Source organism: Solanum pennellii, chromosome 12, assembly GCF_001406875.1.
Source record: "Solanum pennellii chromosome 12, SPENNV200".
In the NCBI taxonomy this organism is placed as follows: domain Eukaryota; kingdom Viridiplantae; phylum Streptophyta; class Magnoliopsida; order Solanales; family Solanaceae; genus Solanum; species Solanum pennellii.
This window is the reverse complement of record NC_028648.1, coordinates 80,901,149-80,920,333: the sequence shown is the minus strand read 5'-3', so window position 1 is coordinate 80,920,333 and position 19,185 is coordinate 80,901,149. Positions and strand designations below refer to the sequence as shown.

Genomic DNA, 19,185 nt, shown 5'->3' with positions numbered 1-19,185 from the left:
GGCCGCCGCAGCGGCACCGGTAATATTGGCGGCGTTGCCATTTGGCTTAGCTGAAGGGTGAACTCTGTCAGCCATTTTTGGAGAGAAAAAATGAGCTTAGATTTGGCAGAAGAAAAATAGAATTTATATTTCTGTCGTTTCACTAAGGTGTTTGACTAATGTCGGTGGATTCGGCGAATTATATTATATTTGTTCGAATTTTTTTAAAATATTATCGAAAATATTATTATACTCGTTGGGATATTTTAAAAATATTATCGAGATGCGTAAATAGTTAAGTATTATCTTAAGCAGTTTGTTGAGCTGTGATTTATGTTACTTTCCATTGCGTAATAATAAATGCATTATTTTGTTATATATACGTTAATATGTGTTACATTTTATCTTTTATGATTGACTTATATCGATCGACTTTCAAAATTTATTCATGCTATTTAGCTTTTTTAAATATACATGTTATATAAATTTCAAGATATTTTTGAGAGTCTGAGTAACATAGAAATTATTTCATCTCAATAGAAGATTTAGCAGATAATTAATTGTTCTCTTACTTTCCTACAATTAGGGTTTGCGGTAGTTTGATGTTTCGTACGTATTTCTTCTTTACATTAATATCATTAGTTTTGTGAGTTGTGACTTACATTACTTTCGACTTTATTTAAGTTACTTCATTATTTTATTAGGTGATTCCCTAGTACTTATTTTATGTATATTGTTTAATATGTGTTACGTTCTATCGAAATGAAATATGAGTAAAATTTATATATTTTTTATATTTATCGACCTCATTATGTAAAATTATACTAATATGTTGTTGTTATTAGGTAAAAATATTCGTGTATATTGATAAATTATAGCAAATATCTTATAAAACTAGTTGTTGTGCACATAAATTGATATTAACACCATGATTATGACAAAGAAAAAAGTGTTTGTGTAACAACTTAGGATTTGTTGAAATGAATACTATAATCTTTTTGCTTTCAATTATAAATTTTTGGTTCCAATATTCTAAAATAAAATAAAAATAGGGAGGTTTTCTTCTTTTTTTCGTACATACATCAGTATTTATGTAACAGATTAATCAAAGTCGAATACCAAATATGATAGCTAAAACCAATTATCAATCGACCCCATTAATTACCAAACAACAAATGATTAAATAAATTATAAAAAAAACAAAATAAAATAACTCTTAAATATAGAAAAAAAAATGTCAAACTTTTTTTTTAACAAATTGATAAGGAAAGAATAAATCAAACAAATAAAGTGGAGTAACTTGGATAATACAAAAGGAGTATGAAGTAAAGGCAAAGCAAGCGTTTTTCCTTCATTTGGTTCCAAGTCCATTTCGATGGAAATACAAAATGATTTAGAATTTAAATTTTTATAAATTTATTTTAAACATTTTTTTATAGAATTAAGATGTTTTTAAAGTTATAAACTCATACTTGGTGGTTATCGTATTCGTCATGATTTTTTATGTATATATATATATATGTATGTGTATATATGTGTGTGTAAAATTACTAGATTCGGATGAATCTGATACTAATATTTTATGTACGCCTCTATCTAAGAGGGCGAAGGGGTGAGCGTGAGAACAATTTATGACTTTCGATGTTTATATTAAAATATATTTAAATTTAGTAATAAAGTGTGTAGTACAATAATAATTATGTGCATATATATAATTATGTGTAGTTCTAACTTATATATTTTATTGATGATAATATTACTCGTCCATTTTGATCCGTTCAAATTTAACCTACCTAGCTAATTTGACACCCCTAACATCATATCACATTTGTCTCCGAGCCAAGTCCTGACCTACAGCTTTAGTTGGTCTGCGGGATGAGATAAGCAAGAATATTTCATGAGATTATTTTATCTCACCTTCTATATGAGACAATAAAATCGCTATTTCACTACAAATAATGATATAAATAATCTCAAAATTAACTAATATCTCAAACTAAATATGAAATAAAATTATTTTTTTTCAAAATTATTATTCTTTATCTCACGTATCAAAACGACCGTCCAATAAAAAAAGTTGTGGGTAGGGTTGAATGCTGCAAAGTTGAGTTTTGATCACGCGAATGTGTTAAACTTTGTCACATGATCCTCGAATATACAGCTTTGCTATGTTTGTTTTTTTTGTTTTTTTTTTATATTCGGTATTTATTTCATATCTTAATGTAATTTAAATTCACGTCACATATATAAAAGCTCAATTATAATTTCAAGAAGTGTTCTTTACCAACAAATTATATCCAATCTAATATGAACTCGAAGTTTCTAATTAAATATTTAAAAACGAGTGAATTTCTCAAATAGTTACTCGATAACAATTAATATTTCCGAAAGTTATTGAACTTTATTTTATGACATAAAAATCACTCAATTAATGTTAATTATCTCATAAAGTCGATTAATTATTATTATTTCACCTATGAAATTATATGCTTCATGCACGGAACTGCCTACGAAACTCTAATAAATAAAGCTAAACAACCCATGCCCACATGTATTTTCCCTCTCATCATAAAAAGGAACCCTATAACTTCTCTTCCTATCTCCCAAAAACCAAAAGAAGGATAAAACAATTTACCATTTTTTTTCTCCATTTTCAATCAATCAAATTTGTGATTTTTTTTCTCTTCGAGAACACTCGCATCGTCGATCTTCCCCCCGTTCCTTAAATGGATGGTGATAGACAATTATTAGTTCCGCAAGGGCTAACACAAGAAGAATTTGCTGAGTTGGAACCATTGATTCGAAATTATCATACTTTTGAGGATTTACCGAACACTTGTACTTCTCTTGTGACGCAACGCATAGACGCGCCCGTCGATGTCGTATGGCCATTCATCCGTCGTTTTGATAATCCCGAAAAGTATAAGCACTTCATTAAAAGTTGCAGGATCGTATCAGGTATGTAATTACATTCACTTAAAAGTTTAAATTGACGTTATAACACATATATTATTATAAGTGATTATTTTGTTACATACACTATACTTCAAATTTACCTTTCACCTATAGACAAGCGAGACTTAATCTAGTGGTTAAAGTAAATACTATTAATCTTCTCGATGAAAAAAAATCTCGTGTATGAAGATCATTCATTTTCCTGGTTCAAGTCAAATACAAATAAAATTTGTCCAAAAATATCATAGTGATAATACATATACTTAAATTATCTTTTATTTATAATGTCAAAAATTCATTTTTTATATGTTTAATCATCATAATATCTCTCATCAACCAAAGTTGCAGTTTTATACAATAATTGAAATATTGTATAAGTAATTGATCCTTCTTACAAAAAAAAAATTCAAAATAAGTGGCGGAGTCACATGTACTTAACTTACATTACGTAGCTAAGTACGTTTTATTATATATATATTGACATAGGGCTTTTTGATTTCTTCGTGAATTTATTTCTGTTCGTGTATATACATTTTATCATTTAAAGTAAAATATTAGACCAACCATTTTTTTGTTATATTTTGATGTTTATTTAGTGAAAATTGTTACTCGGTCACTCGATACAGGTGATGGCGGAGTTGGTAGCATAAGAGAAGTAACAGTTGTGTCAGGAATACCTGCATCAACAAGTACAGAACGTCTAGAGATATTAGATGATGAAAAACATATTTTGAGTTTTCGAGTTGTTGGAGGTGAACATAGATTGACAAATTATAAATCAGTAACATCAGTAAATGAATTTAAAAAAAATGGAAAAATTTATACTATAGTCTTGGAATCATATATTGTTGATATTCCAGAAGGGAATACTGGTGAAGATACAAGAATGTTTACTGATACTGTTGTGAAATTGAATCTACAAAAACTTGCTTTAGTGGCAATGTCTACTATGCATGGGCACGAATAATTAATCGCGATAACAAGAGGATTCTGGGTTTGAATTTGATTGTTTTGTTATTTTCTTTTATTAATAAGTATGGTGTTTGAGGCGAATTGTGCTTCCTTTCATCAGGATAAGTATCGAATAAGATCTGATAATTTTTATGTATTGCATTACGTACAATTGTATGCAGTTACGTAATCGTGGGTTTGATTTTTTGAAAGTTTGTTGTATTTTTAGTAATTCTTGAAATATATACATATATTTTTATGGTTTGTGTGTAAAATATATGTACGTTTATATCCGATCATAATTCTTTGACGATATTGACAATATCTCTTATATTTTATGAATATATTTATGTATACTTTACTTTCTCCAAACTTTTCTTACGAAATAATACTGAATATATTAATATCGTTACTTTTTACCATAAAGAAAAAAAGTGACTTTATATGAATGAAAAGCTGGCAAAATACCTTATAAATGTTTGTGTATACTCCAACCTTAAAGGGGGGAAATTATTGTTGAACTACTCTATTACTTTTTTAATAAATGTGAGGGGAAAAAAGGAGAGAAATGAATTTTTAAAAATATACAAAAATAAATAAATAAATGAATAAAGTTAAACATTAGTGTTGTTACCATTGAGAAACTTGTGAGTTACACCTTACAACATGTGATATTAAAATTTGCTTTATTACTCACTTATTTTCTTTTAACTTTTACCTAGTTTGAAATTTAACTAAAAGAAAATAATTTAAAAATATATATGTATATATTTGTGACTAGCAGAAAGCAATTTGAATATATACATATATATATATATGTATATATTTTTTTAAATTTATCGAGTGCTTGTGTTTTTTATTAGGTTCACATCTATCTTTGATAAGGTTGTACAAAAACTCAAGTAAAAATATGATCGATTATCTAATAATATAAGAGACATGTATCATTATATGCTACTCTAATGTAAGCATAATAATTTTATCTTTTAACACGTTTGAAAATTTTCGATCAAACGAGTATTTTTATAAAAGACTTATATGAATTAAATTTCATTTTTCATCGGACAAAACTCAGCCCAAAGCATTTTGGACTTTTGATCCGTCATTTGTGACTTTGAGTTTAGAAAGAAAAAGTTACAATCTAATATTTTTGGGTCATCTAATTTATCAAATATGAATACAATATATATTAATATTAAATAAATATGTGTATCATATACTTATAAAATATATATCTATACACACATTTGTAATTAAAATGTATAAATAGCATATATTACGATCATGTTAATAAACTAAACGGTTAAGAGTATATCATAAGTTTTCCTTCAAAAAAATGAGTAATTGACTCGTTGAGATTTGGGCTGTGAAGAGGTCGAAAATAGATTTTCTTTCAAAAAATAAGTACTTTTCTTGTGATTGTCTCTCCAGAAAAAATTAGTGACTAAAAGATAAATCGTTGAAAAGAAAAATTTCACGTGTTAATATTATACTTGTTATCTGTGTGATTGGAGTTGATCGAAAATTGCTCATCATTCATTCATAAAATGTATTTGGTCTACTATATTGTTAAATGGCTTTAAAACATTGTTTTGGGTGAAGTTGCAATGAAATGATTGAAAATGATGAAAAAATGTATGTGATTGATAATTTAGGAGATTTAATTTTTTATATTGAAACGTCCAAACATTGAAAACTAAATAGAGATCACACTAATTAAATTTGAAAAGAACAAAAACAGGAAGTAATTTTTGTCATTAGAATTTTTTTGAAATTTGGGCACAAGCTCTTACAAACCAGTCAATGATAAAATAAAGAGGAAATACATAAAATTCCCCTCAAACTTGTCACCTGAAATTTACTTTAGTATTATAACTTCGCGTGCATGTAAATACCCCTTTAAACTATTTGTAAGTGAATTAAATAACACCTCAGTGGCTGACGTGACAAGTAATAAAAAATAGATGCATAAATAACAAAAAATGATTTAAAATAAAACAAGTGGGTCCACTTTATCGTCACTCAATGACTCCTTGTTTCATCTCCTTTATCTCGTTTTAACTCTCTCTATTCCCTAGATGGAAAAAATTCTTGACGATAACTATACGTCAGCAAGTTCAATATTTCTCAATCTTGAAGGACATCACTGCTACCCATTCCTAACTCGTTCATCACTACCCCCATAAAAAGATCAGGTGTCGTGAAATCACTGAATCTCATCAAAAAAATTTAGCACGTCAGTGACTTGGACGGAACGCCGGCCGCACTCATTTCCTGAGCTTTCTTCCATTTCTCATATTTTCTTTTCTTTCTTTTTATGTGTTCTCATTTTTTTGGCAACCAAGGTAAAAGGTTTGAAAACCTTCAGATATGTCAATCTTTAAGTCTAATATAATAATGACTGTGACAATTGCTTTTGAAGTAGTCGCCTCAGCTACTGTAGAAGCTTTAACAACTCTAATTTCAATGATGATAATTAATCCTATATTTCTATTTGATACACAATATTCATCAAATTATTAAGAAATCATGTTATGTTGTGTTAATTTTCTACCATAGGGATATTCTAATTTTAGTATTGGAATGGAGAAGATGGAACGATGAAGAAGGCGAGTAACAGTGAAAATGAGAACTAAAAAATTGTATGAAAAAGAAAAAAGAATAAAAAACTAAATCTTTTTACTTTTGACTTGTTGTCAATGTGTCATTAAGGTGGCGCTAATGTGGGCCGCGTGGATATCACCTCCTAACCACCAAGTTGGTATTGTATGTATAATGTTATATTTAACTCACTTGAAAGTTCTTTAAGGGGGTACTTATACATTCATAAAGTTACACTGCTAAGATAAGTTTGACAAAAAAGTTTGAGGGGAATTTTATTTACTTTCTCCAAAATAAATTGTTCAAACTTAATAAAATAGGGAATGAATAATACACATACAAGAGATATAATCTTACTATTTTTGAAGAATACTCGGTATCATTGAGATATCTTGTATCAATAGAAATGATTGTATGGATCTTATCAAAACTAAAGATCATAAGTTGAAAATGAGAATCTTATATATTGCTAGTGTAACGACAATTCATTGAAAACTGTTCATCAATCAGTTATAGAATATGATCTACTGCATTACAAAATCACTTTAAAGCATAACTTGAGAAGAATTTACAACAAATGGTATTGAATAAGACTCTGCATTAACTTAACAGAAAGCACTGAAAAAATTATAACAAAACACAACACGACTTTTTATTTGAGAGTTTTGATTTATCATATCTGAATTGGTAAAAACTAAAATCTGTATATGAGTTAAACTACAGATAAACAAATGATATTTCAGTAGATTCAATTAGAAATTACAAACACAGTTTGCAGGTTCAATAATGTAAAAAAGATCAAAAAACACATAAACTTGAATAAGACTCTGCATCAACTTAGCAGGAAACACTTACAGAATTATAACAAAACACATCACGACTTCTTATTTGAGAGCTTTGATTTATCATATCTGAACTGGTAAAAACTAAAATCTGTATACGAATTATAATACAGATAAACAAACAATATTTCAACAAATCCAGTTAGTATATTCAATAATTCAAAAAAGATCAAAAACCAGATGAACTTGATTTCAAGATTGTATAACTACACTCGATCAACACTATATATTTATCTGATTAATATATAAAATAAGAAAGTAAATAAGACGGATGAACTTAAATTTTGCTTCGAATACACATAAATTACAAGTGCTTTAGGACACGATCTTAGATAGATCGGAGAGAGTTTGAGGCCCAATTTCTATCAATAAAAAAATATCTAATCTAGTCATGGGTCATATCCCTATAAAACTCATTGTTGACCCGAAATTGTTCATTCTCTTTACAACCACTTCTCTCACTAGGGTTTCGAAAACCCTACCGCCGCTGCTCTCCTTGTACCCCCAAATCTGAGCAAATCGAAAGCAACAATGGCAGAAGAAGCACAGTACGGAGCACCAGATGCCGGTAACAACAAGAGGAAGTACGATGATCAAACGGCACCGTCTCCTGGTCCACGTAGACCTACTGGATTTTCTGCTCCGATCGCTTCCTTATCTTCTCCCGACGGTGCTGCTCCTCCTTCGTCTTACAACAATGTTCCGCCGCCTATGGATGATTTCCAGTTGGCTAAGCAGAAGGCTCAGGAGATCGCTGCTAGGTTGTTGAATAGTGCTGAAGCGAAGAAACCTAGAGTTGATAATAACGGCGGTGGTGCCGGTGGATATGATTCCTATGAACGTAAGGGTTCTGAGCTTTTTCTAACCTTTTGCTGTTATGGATTTTGTGTTTTCTTTAGTTTTTTTTTTTATTTTTCGGACACGAAGTTGAGATTTTTTTTTAAAATGTAATTTTCTGTAATTCTTTGCTGTTTGATATACTGCTCTATTAAATCGAAGTTCATTTTTATACAGATATCGTTAAACCCAATATCGAAATTGTGTTTATATTGGCTTCGATTGATTTAATTAGTTTGTATGGTAGTCAAGTTTACACGATTTATGAGTTTTCTGTCCTTTTCTGTTATTGATTTTGTGTGCTGGTTTTTTGAGATGGAGGTGAGATGTTTTTTTTAAATATAAAGATGTATGTTCTCACTGAAATTCTTTTCCATTTGGATACAAGTATTTTAGTTTGTTATTTACTGGTATCATTGTATCTTATACATCCCGTTGTAGTATTTTGCTATATATCCAAATAGTATTCATATTTGCTACAATAATGGTGCTGGTGGATTTGATTCCTTGAGGGTTTACTTGTTGTTAATTTGTGTTTATGCCTTTTTGCTGTGGGAGAACAATATTCACGGATTGATGTTTTTTTAATAATCAATGAAGTGTTGTTTTATTGCTGTATTGCAATTTTCACCTACTTCTATACCTGACCAAAAATAATCTGCTTACAAAATATTGATGATGAAATACAATTATCCATACCGTATTCATGTTTGTAATTGGCTACCACTGATGTGATTAGTTGGCAAGGTAGTAGGGTTTTAGCTTTTACTATGATAGCAATTCTGGTTTGTTTTAAGATCTTGTTGAGATGTTAAATATTTGTGGCTTTTCTTGACTGCAGACAAGCCCATTGTTACTCCTTCAGTTACAAGTTCATATGGTTATCCGGGGCAGAGCAAGAAGATTGAAATACCAAATGGCAGAGTTGGTGTGATTATAGGAAAAGGTGGGGAGACCATCAAGTATCTTCAACTCCAGTCTGGAGCCAAAATTCAGGTTACTAGAGACATGGATGCTGATCCTAATTCTCAAAACAGAGCAGTTGAACTCATGGGTACTCCAGACCAAATTGCTAAGGCTGAACAGTTGATTAATGAGGTTCTTTCTGAGGTACCAGTCTTTGCCTTACAATACTTAAAAGAGTGTCAAACTCCAGTATTTCTTTTGTTGAGTTATATCCAACTTCTCATGCTTTCGACCATTAATTGATCTGTTTTCAGTTTGTTAATAATGCATTATGTATCTGATACAGGCTGATTCTGGTGGTTCTGGTCTAGTTTCCCGAAGATTACCTGGACAGCAATCTGGAGGGGAACAGTTTTCCTTGAAAGTCCCTAACAACAAGGTGAGATTTAGTGTTGTAGTTTAATTACTAGTCTCGCAGTCAGCTTTCGACTATTTGTCTCATGTGTATTGGTATGTGTTTTATTAGGTTGGTCTTGTTATTGGAAAAGGAGGTGAAACTATAAAAAGTATGCAGGCAAGAACTGGAGCGCGCATTCAGGTAACTTCAAAATTCTTTCCCACTTATCTTTTATGAATACTTACAGTCCTTTGCAGTGTGAAAAGCAATTATTTCTGGAGATTTTATTCCAGCTTTCTTATCTTTTCCTACTTTGTCACAGGTGATCCCTTTGCACTTGCCTCCTGGTGATACATCGCAGGAAAGAACAGTTCAAATTGATGGGTCAAGTGAACAGATTGAGGCTGCTAAGCAGCTGGTGTATGAAGTAATTAGTGAGGTATGTGTAATTGGATATCACTTTCTATTCTTCCTTGTTGCAAGAATATAATAGGCAGCAAAGGCAGATGAATGCTTGCCTCAAGATGATGCATTTAATCTCCTTCAAACTTTGAGCAGTCTATATTTGTATGTTATTTGTTGTTTGTAATTTGTAACTGTGTGTGTATCTTGCATGTTGCATGTTGTGGAAGACTCTGCTTTATACCTTTAGTCCTTTAAGAGTTGCTTTTTGTAGTTTTCCTGATCCTGAATGTTCAAATTTTATCTCTTAGCATCTTGAAGAGGCAGTGGTATTAATTTTTTCAGCAGTGGTGAAATTTGCTGACACATTAAGTTACAGTTTACTTTGTTGCTAGAGCATCATGAATGAGAAATTAATAATCCAATATATGACTTCATTAGGATCTTCATGATCTGTATCTGCAAGTTTCATGTATGTGTGTTGCTGTCAATTACCTATATCCGTCCTTGCATCGCTAGAATTCATAGTGTTTGCAGATCAGTTTGCCAGTCCTCTTCTTGGTCGACAGCGTCAGTTAATGGGAGTTCTAGTTCATGTCAATGACCCCTGGATGAAGGAGATTGGCTCTTGCTGTGCTTCATTTTTTGGAAGGAAGTATTCTTATTAATATTGGAAATATGCTTTCTAGTTGCAAGTAGGTCTTTGCGAGTATTTTGCTCCACTCTTAACTATAGCTCCATTACTTTAAATAGAAGGATTAATAGATTGTTATCCACATAATATATCTGTAATGTGACATGACACCTACATATGTCAACATTTTTTCCCATCAGTTCTTTTTAATTAGTTGGATGTTGCTGGAGCAAGAGATCAGTTTCTAACCAAAGGCATTATCAGGTTTAAGATGACTTATCAAAATGTTTAGTTGCCTCAATGTCTATTGATCTATATTTCATTGGACTTTAGATGTTATGATTTTTGTGAGGCGCAGGTTTTGGGGAGGTTCTCCTTGAAGGTAACTAAGTCTGTCTAAAATTTTCCATAATATTGAGGATATATTATAATCTGAGATGTGCAATAACTCTTGGTTTAATGGTTTTGGGTACTTGGTTAATATCAAGAGACAACATATAACTATTCTGGTTAATTTTGTATCTGATCACTGATATTATTATTGGAAAATTTGTAGGCTTAGTATGTATTGGACAATGGTGACACCAACATGGAACCATAAGTGTTGGTGTTCCCTCAGCATTGTTCTGGTATGGTCTTCAACCTAATTATTGATTAACTAATGTCATATACTGGGAGTAAATGAGGGACTGATTTTGCTAGGATGTGCAATGGAGGAAACTAAGATTTGTTGAGATTATCATTGTTATCTTTTAGGTCTCAATCTTGAGATATTATATGAATGTACTACATAAGTGTTGTAACAAAAGAGTGTTTGGTGTAATTATCTACTGTTGATGTCATTACTCAGCCAGGGGACAACTTTTTTGTGCCTTGGGATTTTCTAGTGCTTTATTTGGTTTCTCTCAAGAAAAATCCATTACTTTCATTACTAAGCCACTATCTGATTTTTCCCTTTCTCCATAGACCTTTTAGTCATGGCTATGAAGATCGAACTTCCTTTTGAGGTTTGGAGTGCTTTAAGGATCATTAGTATGTCAGTTCTGTGTGTTCACCTCTTGTTCTTAGCAGTACTGTTAGGTTCACATTTCTTAATATCAATAAATGGAATCATTGCCCTTCAAGTGTGATGTGGCATGTAGGAATCTGCTTTCTGGCGGTGTTAATAATGACATCCATTATCACTCTCTGGTTTTCCTTGTTTTTGGTGTCCCTGTGGTCCAACTATTTCGAACCCAATTCACGGAGTGATTGCTGGTCTTGGAACCTCAAGGTGCACTGCTCTTGCTGCTTTGCGAACACATCATATTTATTCCTAATATTGTAGTTTGTCGTTTGTCTAATTCGCATGTCATTGAAACAGTTATACAACTTCTCTGGGTATATAAATTTGAATACACCATATCATTATTATAATTAATTCTCTGCTTATGACATATAATGAACAGATTACTACATATTATTATTGGTAAAGTCCCTTGGCTTATAGTGGTTCCTTGGTCATCTTATAGTGGTATCTTGCTATCTTAAGAGTTATCTTGCCTACATATAGAATGTTTTTGTTTTTTGCTTTTTTGCTTTGGTATCCTTCACTTCAAATAGGGTGAGGATGAGCATCTGCCAGGAGTTTTGTACCTCCCAACCAGTAAGTCTTACATCTGTCTTGATGCATACCTAATATTAATTGTTATATGTTTGTGGTATAAGTTACTGTTTCATCTGCTATGATTATGCTACCTGGGTGTGGCTTAGTCTGCCCTTGCAATGTGAGTTGTTTAAATATGCTTGAATCAATCATATTCTTGGTTAGTTTAGACGACAATTCTTGTGCAGAATCGTGCTAGGAATCAAGGGATGTCGGGAGGATATCAACAGGGTTATCAGGCCCGTCCTCCTACAAGCTGGGCCCCTCCTGGTGCACCTATGCAACAATCTGGTTATGGCTATGGTCAGCCTGGTGCATACCCTTCTCAACCATCTTACCCTGGCTACCCTCCTCAAGCTGCCTCTGCTGGATATGCCTCTGGCTGGGATCAGAGTGGTGCTCAAAATCAACAATCTCAGGCAGGAGGGTATGATTACTACAACCAACAGGCTCCACAACAACAGCAGCAAGCTGCTGGAGGTTCAGCTGCTTCAACTGATAATAGTGCCTATGGTTATAACCAGCAACCTGCCTCAGGTTACAGTCAAGGACAAGCTTATGCCCAGGATGGTTACGGTGGATATCATGTACCTGCCCCTCATTCTGGTGGGTATCAGGGTTCTGGTTATGAGCAGCAACAAGGCTATAGCTCTACTGCTAGCTATGGGAATGCCTCAAACCCAACATCAGACGGCCAGAACTCGTCGTATGGTGCCCAAACTGATGGCAGTCAAGCACCTCCACCAGCATCAGCCACAGCTCAACAAGGATATCATTCTGGCCAGCAGCCCAGCCCTAATCCTAGCTACCCATCTCAAGGCTCTGCTCAGGCTGGATATGGGGTGCCCCCAACTTCTCAAGGGGGGTATGGTACACAGCCAGCTGGAGGCTATGCTGCTAGTTATGGGGCTCCTCAGGCTCAAAAACCTCCTACTCAGGCAAGCTATGGTCAACCACAGCAGTCTCCTAGTGCACAAGCTGGTTATGCCCAGCCTGCCCCAGCGCAACCCGGGTATCCTCAACCAGCTGCTCAATCAGGTTATGCCCAGGCTGATCCCAACGCCCAGCGACCTCCCTCTTCTGCATATGGTGCTCCACCAGCTCAGCCAGGTTATGGTGCCCAGTCTTATGGTGCTCCGCCTAGTTATGGACAGCAGCCACCACCTTACAACAGTGCCTATGGTGCTTACTCCCAGCCACAAGCATATGCTTCTGAAGCAGCTCCAACCTCGCAGTCTGTTCCACCTAGTGGTGGGGTTGCCAAAGCTTCACCTCCGAGTTAATATCAGTCTCTTTCGTATGTTGTTGAGCAGATCTTTTAAAAACAATTTCTTGCTTTTGTTGCTTAGTTATCTTTAGGTTTGTAGATTATCAAACTGTTTTAAACTGTAGTTTGTTTGTCCCCGTATCTGGATTGCGTATCGTTTAAGTAGTTTTATCTTTCGTTCTGTTGGGTGTGTTCTCGAGTAAAGTACCTATGGTGTTGCCATGTTTGTGCATGTTATTTGATGCTTCTTTTCAAGTTTTTCAAATGGTTTACCGAGTACCCGTGGAGACCTCAATCTATGGAGGTTTCTGTTTCGGTAAGTTGTAGTTGAAGGGTAGTATAATGAATTCTTTCTCAGGTCGCAATAATATAACTACTATATCTTGAGCATTTCAGATATATATGCATGAATTTAATTTGAAAAAAAAGTTTTAAACCTTTTATTTCACTATTATCAGCGTCATATAATATAAATTGGAGCCCATTCAACAATATTAGGTGTTTTTAAAAGTTTTTTCGTGTGTTACTTAATGTTTTTTTTTAATTTATAGTGATGTGTTCTTTTCTGTCTTTTCAAAACCTTTAGTGACATTGGGAAATGGTATGTATAGCCTCACCATGATGATATAGTGGCCATACAAAAGATTTATATTGATTTTCACAAGATGAATAACACATTTATTTCAATTTTTCGTGTATATTAGCCTTTGATAACTTTGTGAGGAATGAGTTGGAAATCATTATAGTATACTCACACAATTTTTTTAATACCTATTTTCGTATTTACAAGCCTTTTTTAAAGAATCGCCCAGATAACCAACTTTTTGTGTTTATTAGCCAATGAATGTGGCGCCTGAAGAATTCAATTTGTTTTTTTTTTTATCAAAAGATTTTATGAGGACCTTTGTAATGAGTTGGGGAACCATCACGTATAGTCACTCTTTTAATGCCCATTTTCTCATTTAGAAGCTTCTTACAAGAGTCGTCCAAATTCACCAATTTTTCGTGTTTTTAGCCTATGGATCTACCGTCTGGATCACCAAATTTTTTTCCTCAAAATTCTTTATGGAGACCTCCGTAATGAATTAAGGAACCTTCACGTGTACTCAAACTATCCTTAAGGTCATTCCACATTTACAAGTCTCTTTTGAAGAATCACCCAAAATCCCCTTATTTTCGTGTATATTAGCCCATGAATATGGCGTCTGGAGCACCTATTTTTTTTTCTTAAAAAACTTAATAAGATTTCCGCATTGAATTGGGAAACCTTCACGTACACTAACACTATTTTAACGCCTATTTCTGCATTTACAAATTTCTTATAATAGTCACCCAAATTTACCAATTTTTCGTGTATTATCACATGGATGTGACACCTGTGCACCCAAATTTATTTTTCTCAAAAAATTAAATAAGGGCCTCCGTAATGAGTTGTGTAACCTTCAAGTATACTCACATAATTTTTTGAACGCCTATTTTCACATTTACTAGTCATTTTTTGAATTACCCAAATTAACCAATTTTTCGTGTGTATTAACCTATGATTTTGGCGCATGAAGCACCCAAATTTTTTTTATCAAAAGACTATGAAAACCTCTTTAATTAGTTGGGGAACCATCACGTATACTCACACTTTTTTTAACACTAAATTTCTCATTTTCAAGATCTTTTTTAACAGTTGCCCAAATTCACCAATTTTTCGTGTGTATTAGCCCATGATTGTGGCGCCTGAAGCATCCAAATTTCTTTTTATCAAAAGACTTTATGAAAACCTCCGTAATTAGTTGGGAAATCATCACGTATACTCACACTTTTTTTAACGCTCATTTTCTCATTCACAAGATCTTTTTTAACAGTTGCCCAAATTCACCAATTTTACGTGTGTATTAGCCGATAGAGCTAGCGTCTGGATCACCAAATTTTTTTTTCTTAAAAAACTTTATGGGGACCTCTTTATTGAATTAAGGAACCTTCACATATACTCACACCATTTTTAAATTCATTTCGTATTTAAAAATTCCTTTTTAAAAATAACCCAAAATCCCCTAATTTTCATGTATATTAGCCCATGAATACGGCGCCCGGAGAACCTGGATTTTTTTTCTCAAAAAACTTTATAAGGATATCTGTATTTAGTTGGGAAACCTTCACATACACTCACACCATTTTCAACGTCTATTTCCGCATTTACAAGTTTCTTATAAGAGTCGCCCAAATTCACCGTTTTTCCGTGTGTATTAGCTCATGGATGTGGCGCCTGCGCACCCAAATTTATTTTCTCAAAAAACTTTATGAGGGCCTCCGTAATGAGTTGGGGAGCCTTCACGTATACTCAAACAATTTTTTGAACGCCTATATTCGCATTTACTAGTCATTTTTTTGAATTGCCCAAATTAACCAATTTTTCGTGTGTAGCCTATGAGGGCCTCCGTAATGAGTTGAGAAACCTTCAAGAATACTCACACAATTTTTTTAACGCCTATTTTCGCATTTACAAGCCTTTTTTAAGAATCGCCCAAACAAACCAATTTTTTTGTGTTTATTAGCCCATGATTGTGGCACATGGAGAATCAAATTTATTTTTTATCAAAAGATTTTATAAGGACCTATGTAATGAGTTGGGAACCATCACGTATATCACACTTTTTTAACGCCCATTTTCTAATTTAGAAGCTTCTTACAAGAGTCGCCCAAATTCACCGATTTTCCGTGTGTATTCGCCTCTGGATCTACCGTCTGGATCACCAAATTTATTTTTCTCAAAATTCTGTATGGAGACCTCCGTAATGATTTAAGGAACTTTCACGTGTACTCAAACTATTCTTAAGGTCATTCCACATTTACAAGTCTCTTTTTAAAAATCACCCAAAATCCCCTAGTTTTCGTGTATATTAGCCCATGAATATGGCGCCTGGAGCACCTAATTTTTTCTAAAAAAACTTAATAAGATCTCTGCATTGAATTGGAAAACCTTCACGTACACTAACACTATTTTTAACGTCCATTTATGCATTTACAAATTTCTTATAATAGTCACCCAAATTCATCGATTTTCGTTTGTATTGTCACACGGATGTGACACCTGTGCACCAAATTTATTTTTCTCAAAAATTTTTATGAGGGCCTCCGTAATGACTTGGATAACCTTCATGTACACTCACACCATTTTTTGATGTCCATTTTCGCATTTACAAGCTTCTTATAAGAGTCGTCCGAATTCACCTATTTTTCATGTGTATTAGCATTTGGATGTGCGCCTGCGCATCCAAATTTATTTTTCTCTAAAAACTTTATGAGGCCTTCCGTAATGAATTGGGGAACCTTCACGTATACTCACACAATTTTTTGAACGCCTATATTCGCATTTACTAGTCATTTTTTTGAATTGCCTCAATAAACCAATTTTTCGCGTGTATTAACCTATGATTGTGGCTCCTGAAACATCCAATTTTTTTTAATCAAAATTTTTTATGACGACCTCCGTAATGAGTTGGAAAATCATCACGTATATTCACACTTTTTTAGCGCCCATTTTCTCATTTACAAGCTCTTTTTTAACAGTCTCTCAAATTCATCGATTTTTCGTGTTTATTCGCCCAAGATCTAGCGTTTGGATCACCAACATTTTTTTTCTTAAAAAACTTTATGGAGACCTCCGTATTGAATTAAGTAACTTTCTCATATACTCACATTATTTTTAACTCCATTCCGCATTTACAAGCCTCTTTTTAAGAATCACCCAAATCTCTTAGTTTTCGTGTATATTAGCCCATGGATATAGCGCCCAGAGCACTAAAATTTTTTTTTCTCAAAAAACTTTATAAGGGTCTCTGTATTGAATTGGAAAACCTTCACGTACACTCACACCATTTTCTAACGTTCATTTCCGCATTTACAAGCTTCTTATAAGAGTCGTCCGAATTCATCGATTTTTCGTGTGTATTAGCACATAGATGTGGCGCCTGCGCACCCAAATTTACTTTCTTAAAAAAATTTGAGAGGGCCTCCGTAAAAAGTTGGGGAGCCTTCATGTATACTCATACAATTTTTTGAACGCCTATTTTCACATTTACTAGTAATTTTTTTTGAATGGCCTAAATAAACCAATTTTTCGTGTGTATTAGCCCATGATTTTGTCGCCTGAAACATCTAATTTTTTTTTATCAAAAGACTTTATGAGGACCTCCGTAATGAGTTGGGGAACCATCATGTCTACTCACACTTTTTTTAACGCCCATTTTCTCATTCACAAGCTCTTTTTGAATAGTTGCTCAAATTCATCGATTTTTCGTGTGTTAGCCCATAGATCTAGCGTTTGGATCATCAAATTTTTTCTTAAACAACTTTATGGGGACCTCCGTATTGAATTAACTAACCTTTGCATATATTCACATATTCTTAACTCTATTCCACACTTACAAGCCCCTTTTTAAGAATCACCCAAATCTCCTAGTTTCGTGTATATTAGCCCATGGATATAGCGCGCAGAGCACTTAAATTTTTTTTCTCAAAAAACTTTATAAGGATATCTGTAGTGAATTGGAAAACATTTCACGTACCTTCACACCATTTTATAATGTCCATTTTTGCATTTACAAGCTTCTTATAAGAGTCGCCCGAATTCATCGATTTTTCGTGTGTATTAAATGCACATGGATGTGGCGCCTGCGCAACCAAATTTATTTTTTGTCAAAGAACTTTATGAGGGTCTCTGTAATGAGTTGGGAAACTTTAACGTATAATAACACAATTTTTTTAACGTCTATTTCTACATTTACAAGCCCCTTTTTAAGAAGCAACCAAAATCTCCTAGTTTTCGTGTATATTAGCCCATGGATATGACCGGAGCACCTTAATTTTTTTTCTCAAAAAACTTTATAAGGATCTCCGTATTGAATTAGGAAGCCTTCATGTACACTCACACCATTTTTTAATGTCCATTTCCGTATTTACAAGCCTCTTATAAGAGTCGCCCAAATTTACCTATTTTTCGTGTGTATTAGCATATGGATGTGGCGCCTGCGCACCCAAATTTATTTTTCTGGAAAAACTTTATGAGGCCTTCCGTAATTAGTTAGGGAACCTTCACGTATACTCACACAATTTTTTTAACGCCTATTTTCGCATTTACAAGTATTTTTTAGAATCGTCCAAATTACACAATTTTTAAAGCCTATTTTTGAATATAGAAGCCTTTTTTATGAATCGCTCTAATTTCATGATTTTTTGTGTGTATTAGCACATGGATGTGGCGCTTGCGCATTCAATTTTTTGTCTCAAATTTTTTTATGAGAAACTTTGTAATGAGTTGAAAAATAATCACGTATAGTCACACAATTTTTTAATGCTAATTTCCGCATTTACTAGTCATTTTTTTAATTGCCCAAATTAACCAATTTTTCTGTGTATTATTAGCCCATGATTGTGGCGCTTGAAAAATCCAAAAATTTTTTTATCAAAAGACTTAATGAGGTCATCCGTAATGAGTTGGGGAACCATCACGTATACTGACACTTTTTTAACGCCTATTCTCTCTTCACAAGCTGTTTTTTAACAGTTGCCCGAATTCATCGATTTTTCGTGTGTATTAGCCCATGAATACTCTAGATCACAAACTTTTTCTGAAAAAAACTTTATGGGGACCTCCGTATTGAATTTAGAAACCTTCACATATACTCACACCATTTTTAACTCCATTCCGCATTTACAAGCTCTTTTTTAAGAATCAACCAAAATCCCGTAATTTTCATGTATATTAGCCCATGGATA

The 19,185-nt window shown here is 33.2% G+C and overlaps 3 protein-coding genes across 3 annotated transcripts in view; 2 read left to right on the top strand and 1 right to left on the bottom strand.

The window, feature by feature from the left end:
• LOC107005762 (NDR1/HIN1-like protein 6) overlaps positions 1-161 on the bottom strand; it is a 1,770-nt gene extending 1,609 nt beyond the window's left edge. Inside the window, exon 1 of the mRNA XM_027913367.1 lies at positions 1-161. Within this exon, the coding sequence (XP_027769168.1) occupies positions 1-75 (75 nt within the window). The 5' untranslated portion in view covers positions 76-161.
• Positions 162-2,522: 2,361 nt separating this feature from the next.
• On the top strand, positions 2,523-4,160 carry LOC107006623 (abscisic acid receptor PYL2-like). The gene is made up of 2 exons (XM_015205136.2): positions 2,523-2,937; positions 3,561-4,160. Exons 1-2 carry the CDS (start codon positions 2,706-2,708, stop codon positions 3,899-3,901), a joined length of 573 nt encoding a protein of 190 aa, XP_015060622.1. The 5' UTR covers positions 2,523-2,705; the 3' UTR covers positions 3,902-4,160.
• Positions 4,161-7,755: 3,595 nt separating this feature from the next.
• On the top strand, positions 7,756-13,602 carry LOC107006666 (far upstream element-binding protein 1-like). The gene is made up of 6 exons (XM_015205182.2): positions 7,756-8,169; positions 9,007-9,275; positions 9,418-9,510; positions 9,598-9,669; positions 9,791-9,907; positions 12,338-13,602. The coding sequence occupies exons 1-6, from the start codon at positions 7,860-7,862 to the stop codon at positions 13,430-13,432; spliced, it is 1,956 nt and encodes a 651-aa protein (XP_015060668.1). The 5' UTR covers positions 7,756-7,859; the 3' UTR covers positions 13,433-13,602.
• Positions 13,603-19,185: the final 5,583 nt, after the last annotated feature.

What these genes read in the sequence shown, in the direction of transcription:
- LOC107006623 (XM_015205136.2), top strand. Translation starts at nt 2,706, where the DNA reads ATGGATGGTGATAGACAATTATTAGTTCCGCAAGGGCTAACACAAGAA. An exon ending in AAGTTGCAGGATCGTATCAG is followed by an intron (nt 2,938 to 3,560) that starts GTATGTAATTAC and finishes CACTCGATACAG; the next exon opens with GTGATGGCGGAGTTGGTAGC.
- LOC107006666 (XM_015205182.2), top strand. Translation starts at nt 7,860, where the DNA reads ATGGCAGAAGAAGCACAGTACGGAGCACCAGATGCCGGTAACAACAAG. An exon ending in TTAATGAGGTTCTTTCTGAG is followed by an intron (nt 9,276 to 9,417) that starts GTACCAGTCTTT and finishes TATCTGATACAG; the next exon opens with GCTGATTCTGGTGGTTCTGG. An exon ending in TGAAAGTCCCTAACAACAAG is followed by an intron (nt 9,511 to 9,597) that starts GTGAGATTTAGT and finishes GTGTTTTATTAG; the next exon opens with GTTGGTCTTGTTATTGGAAA.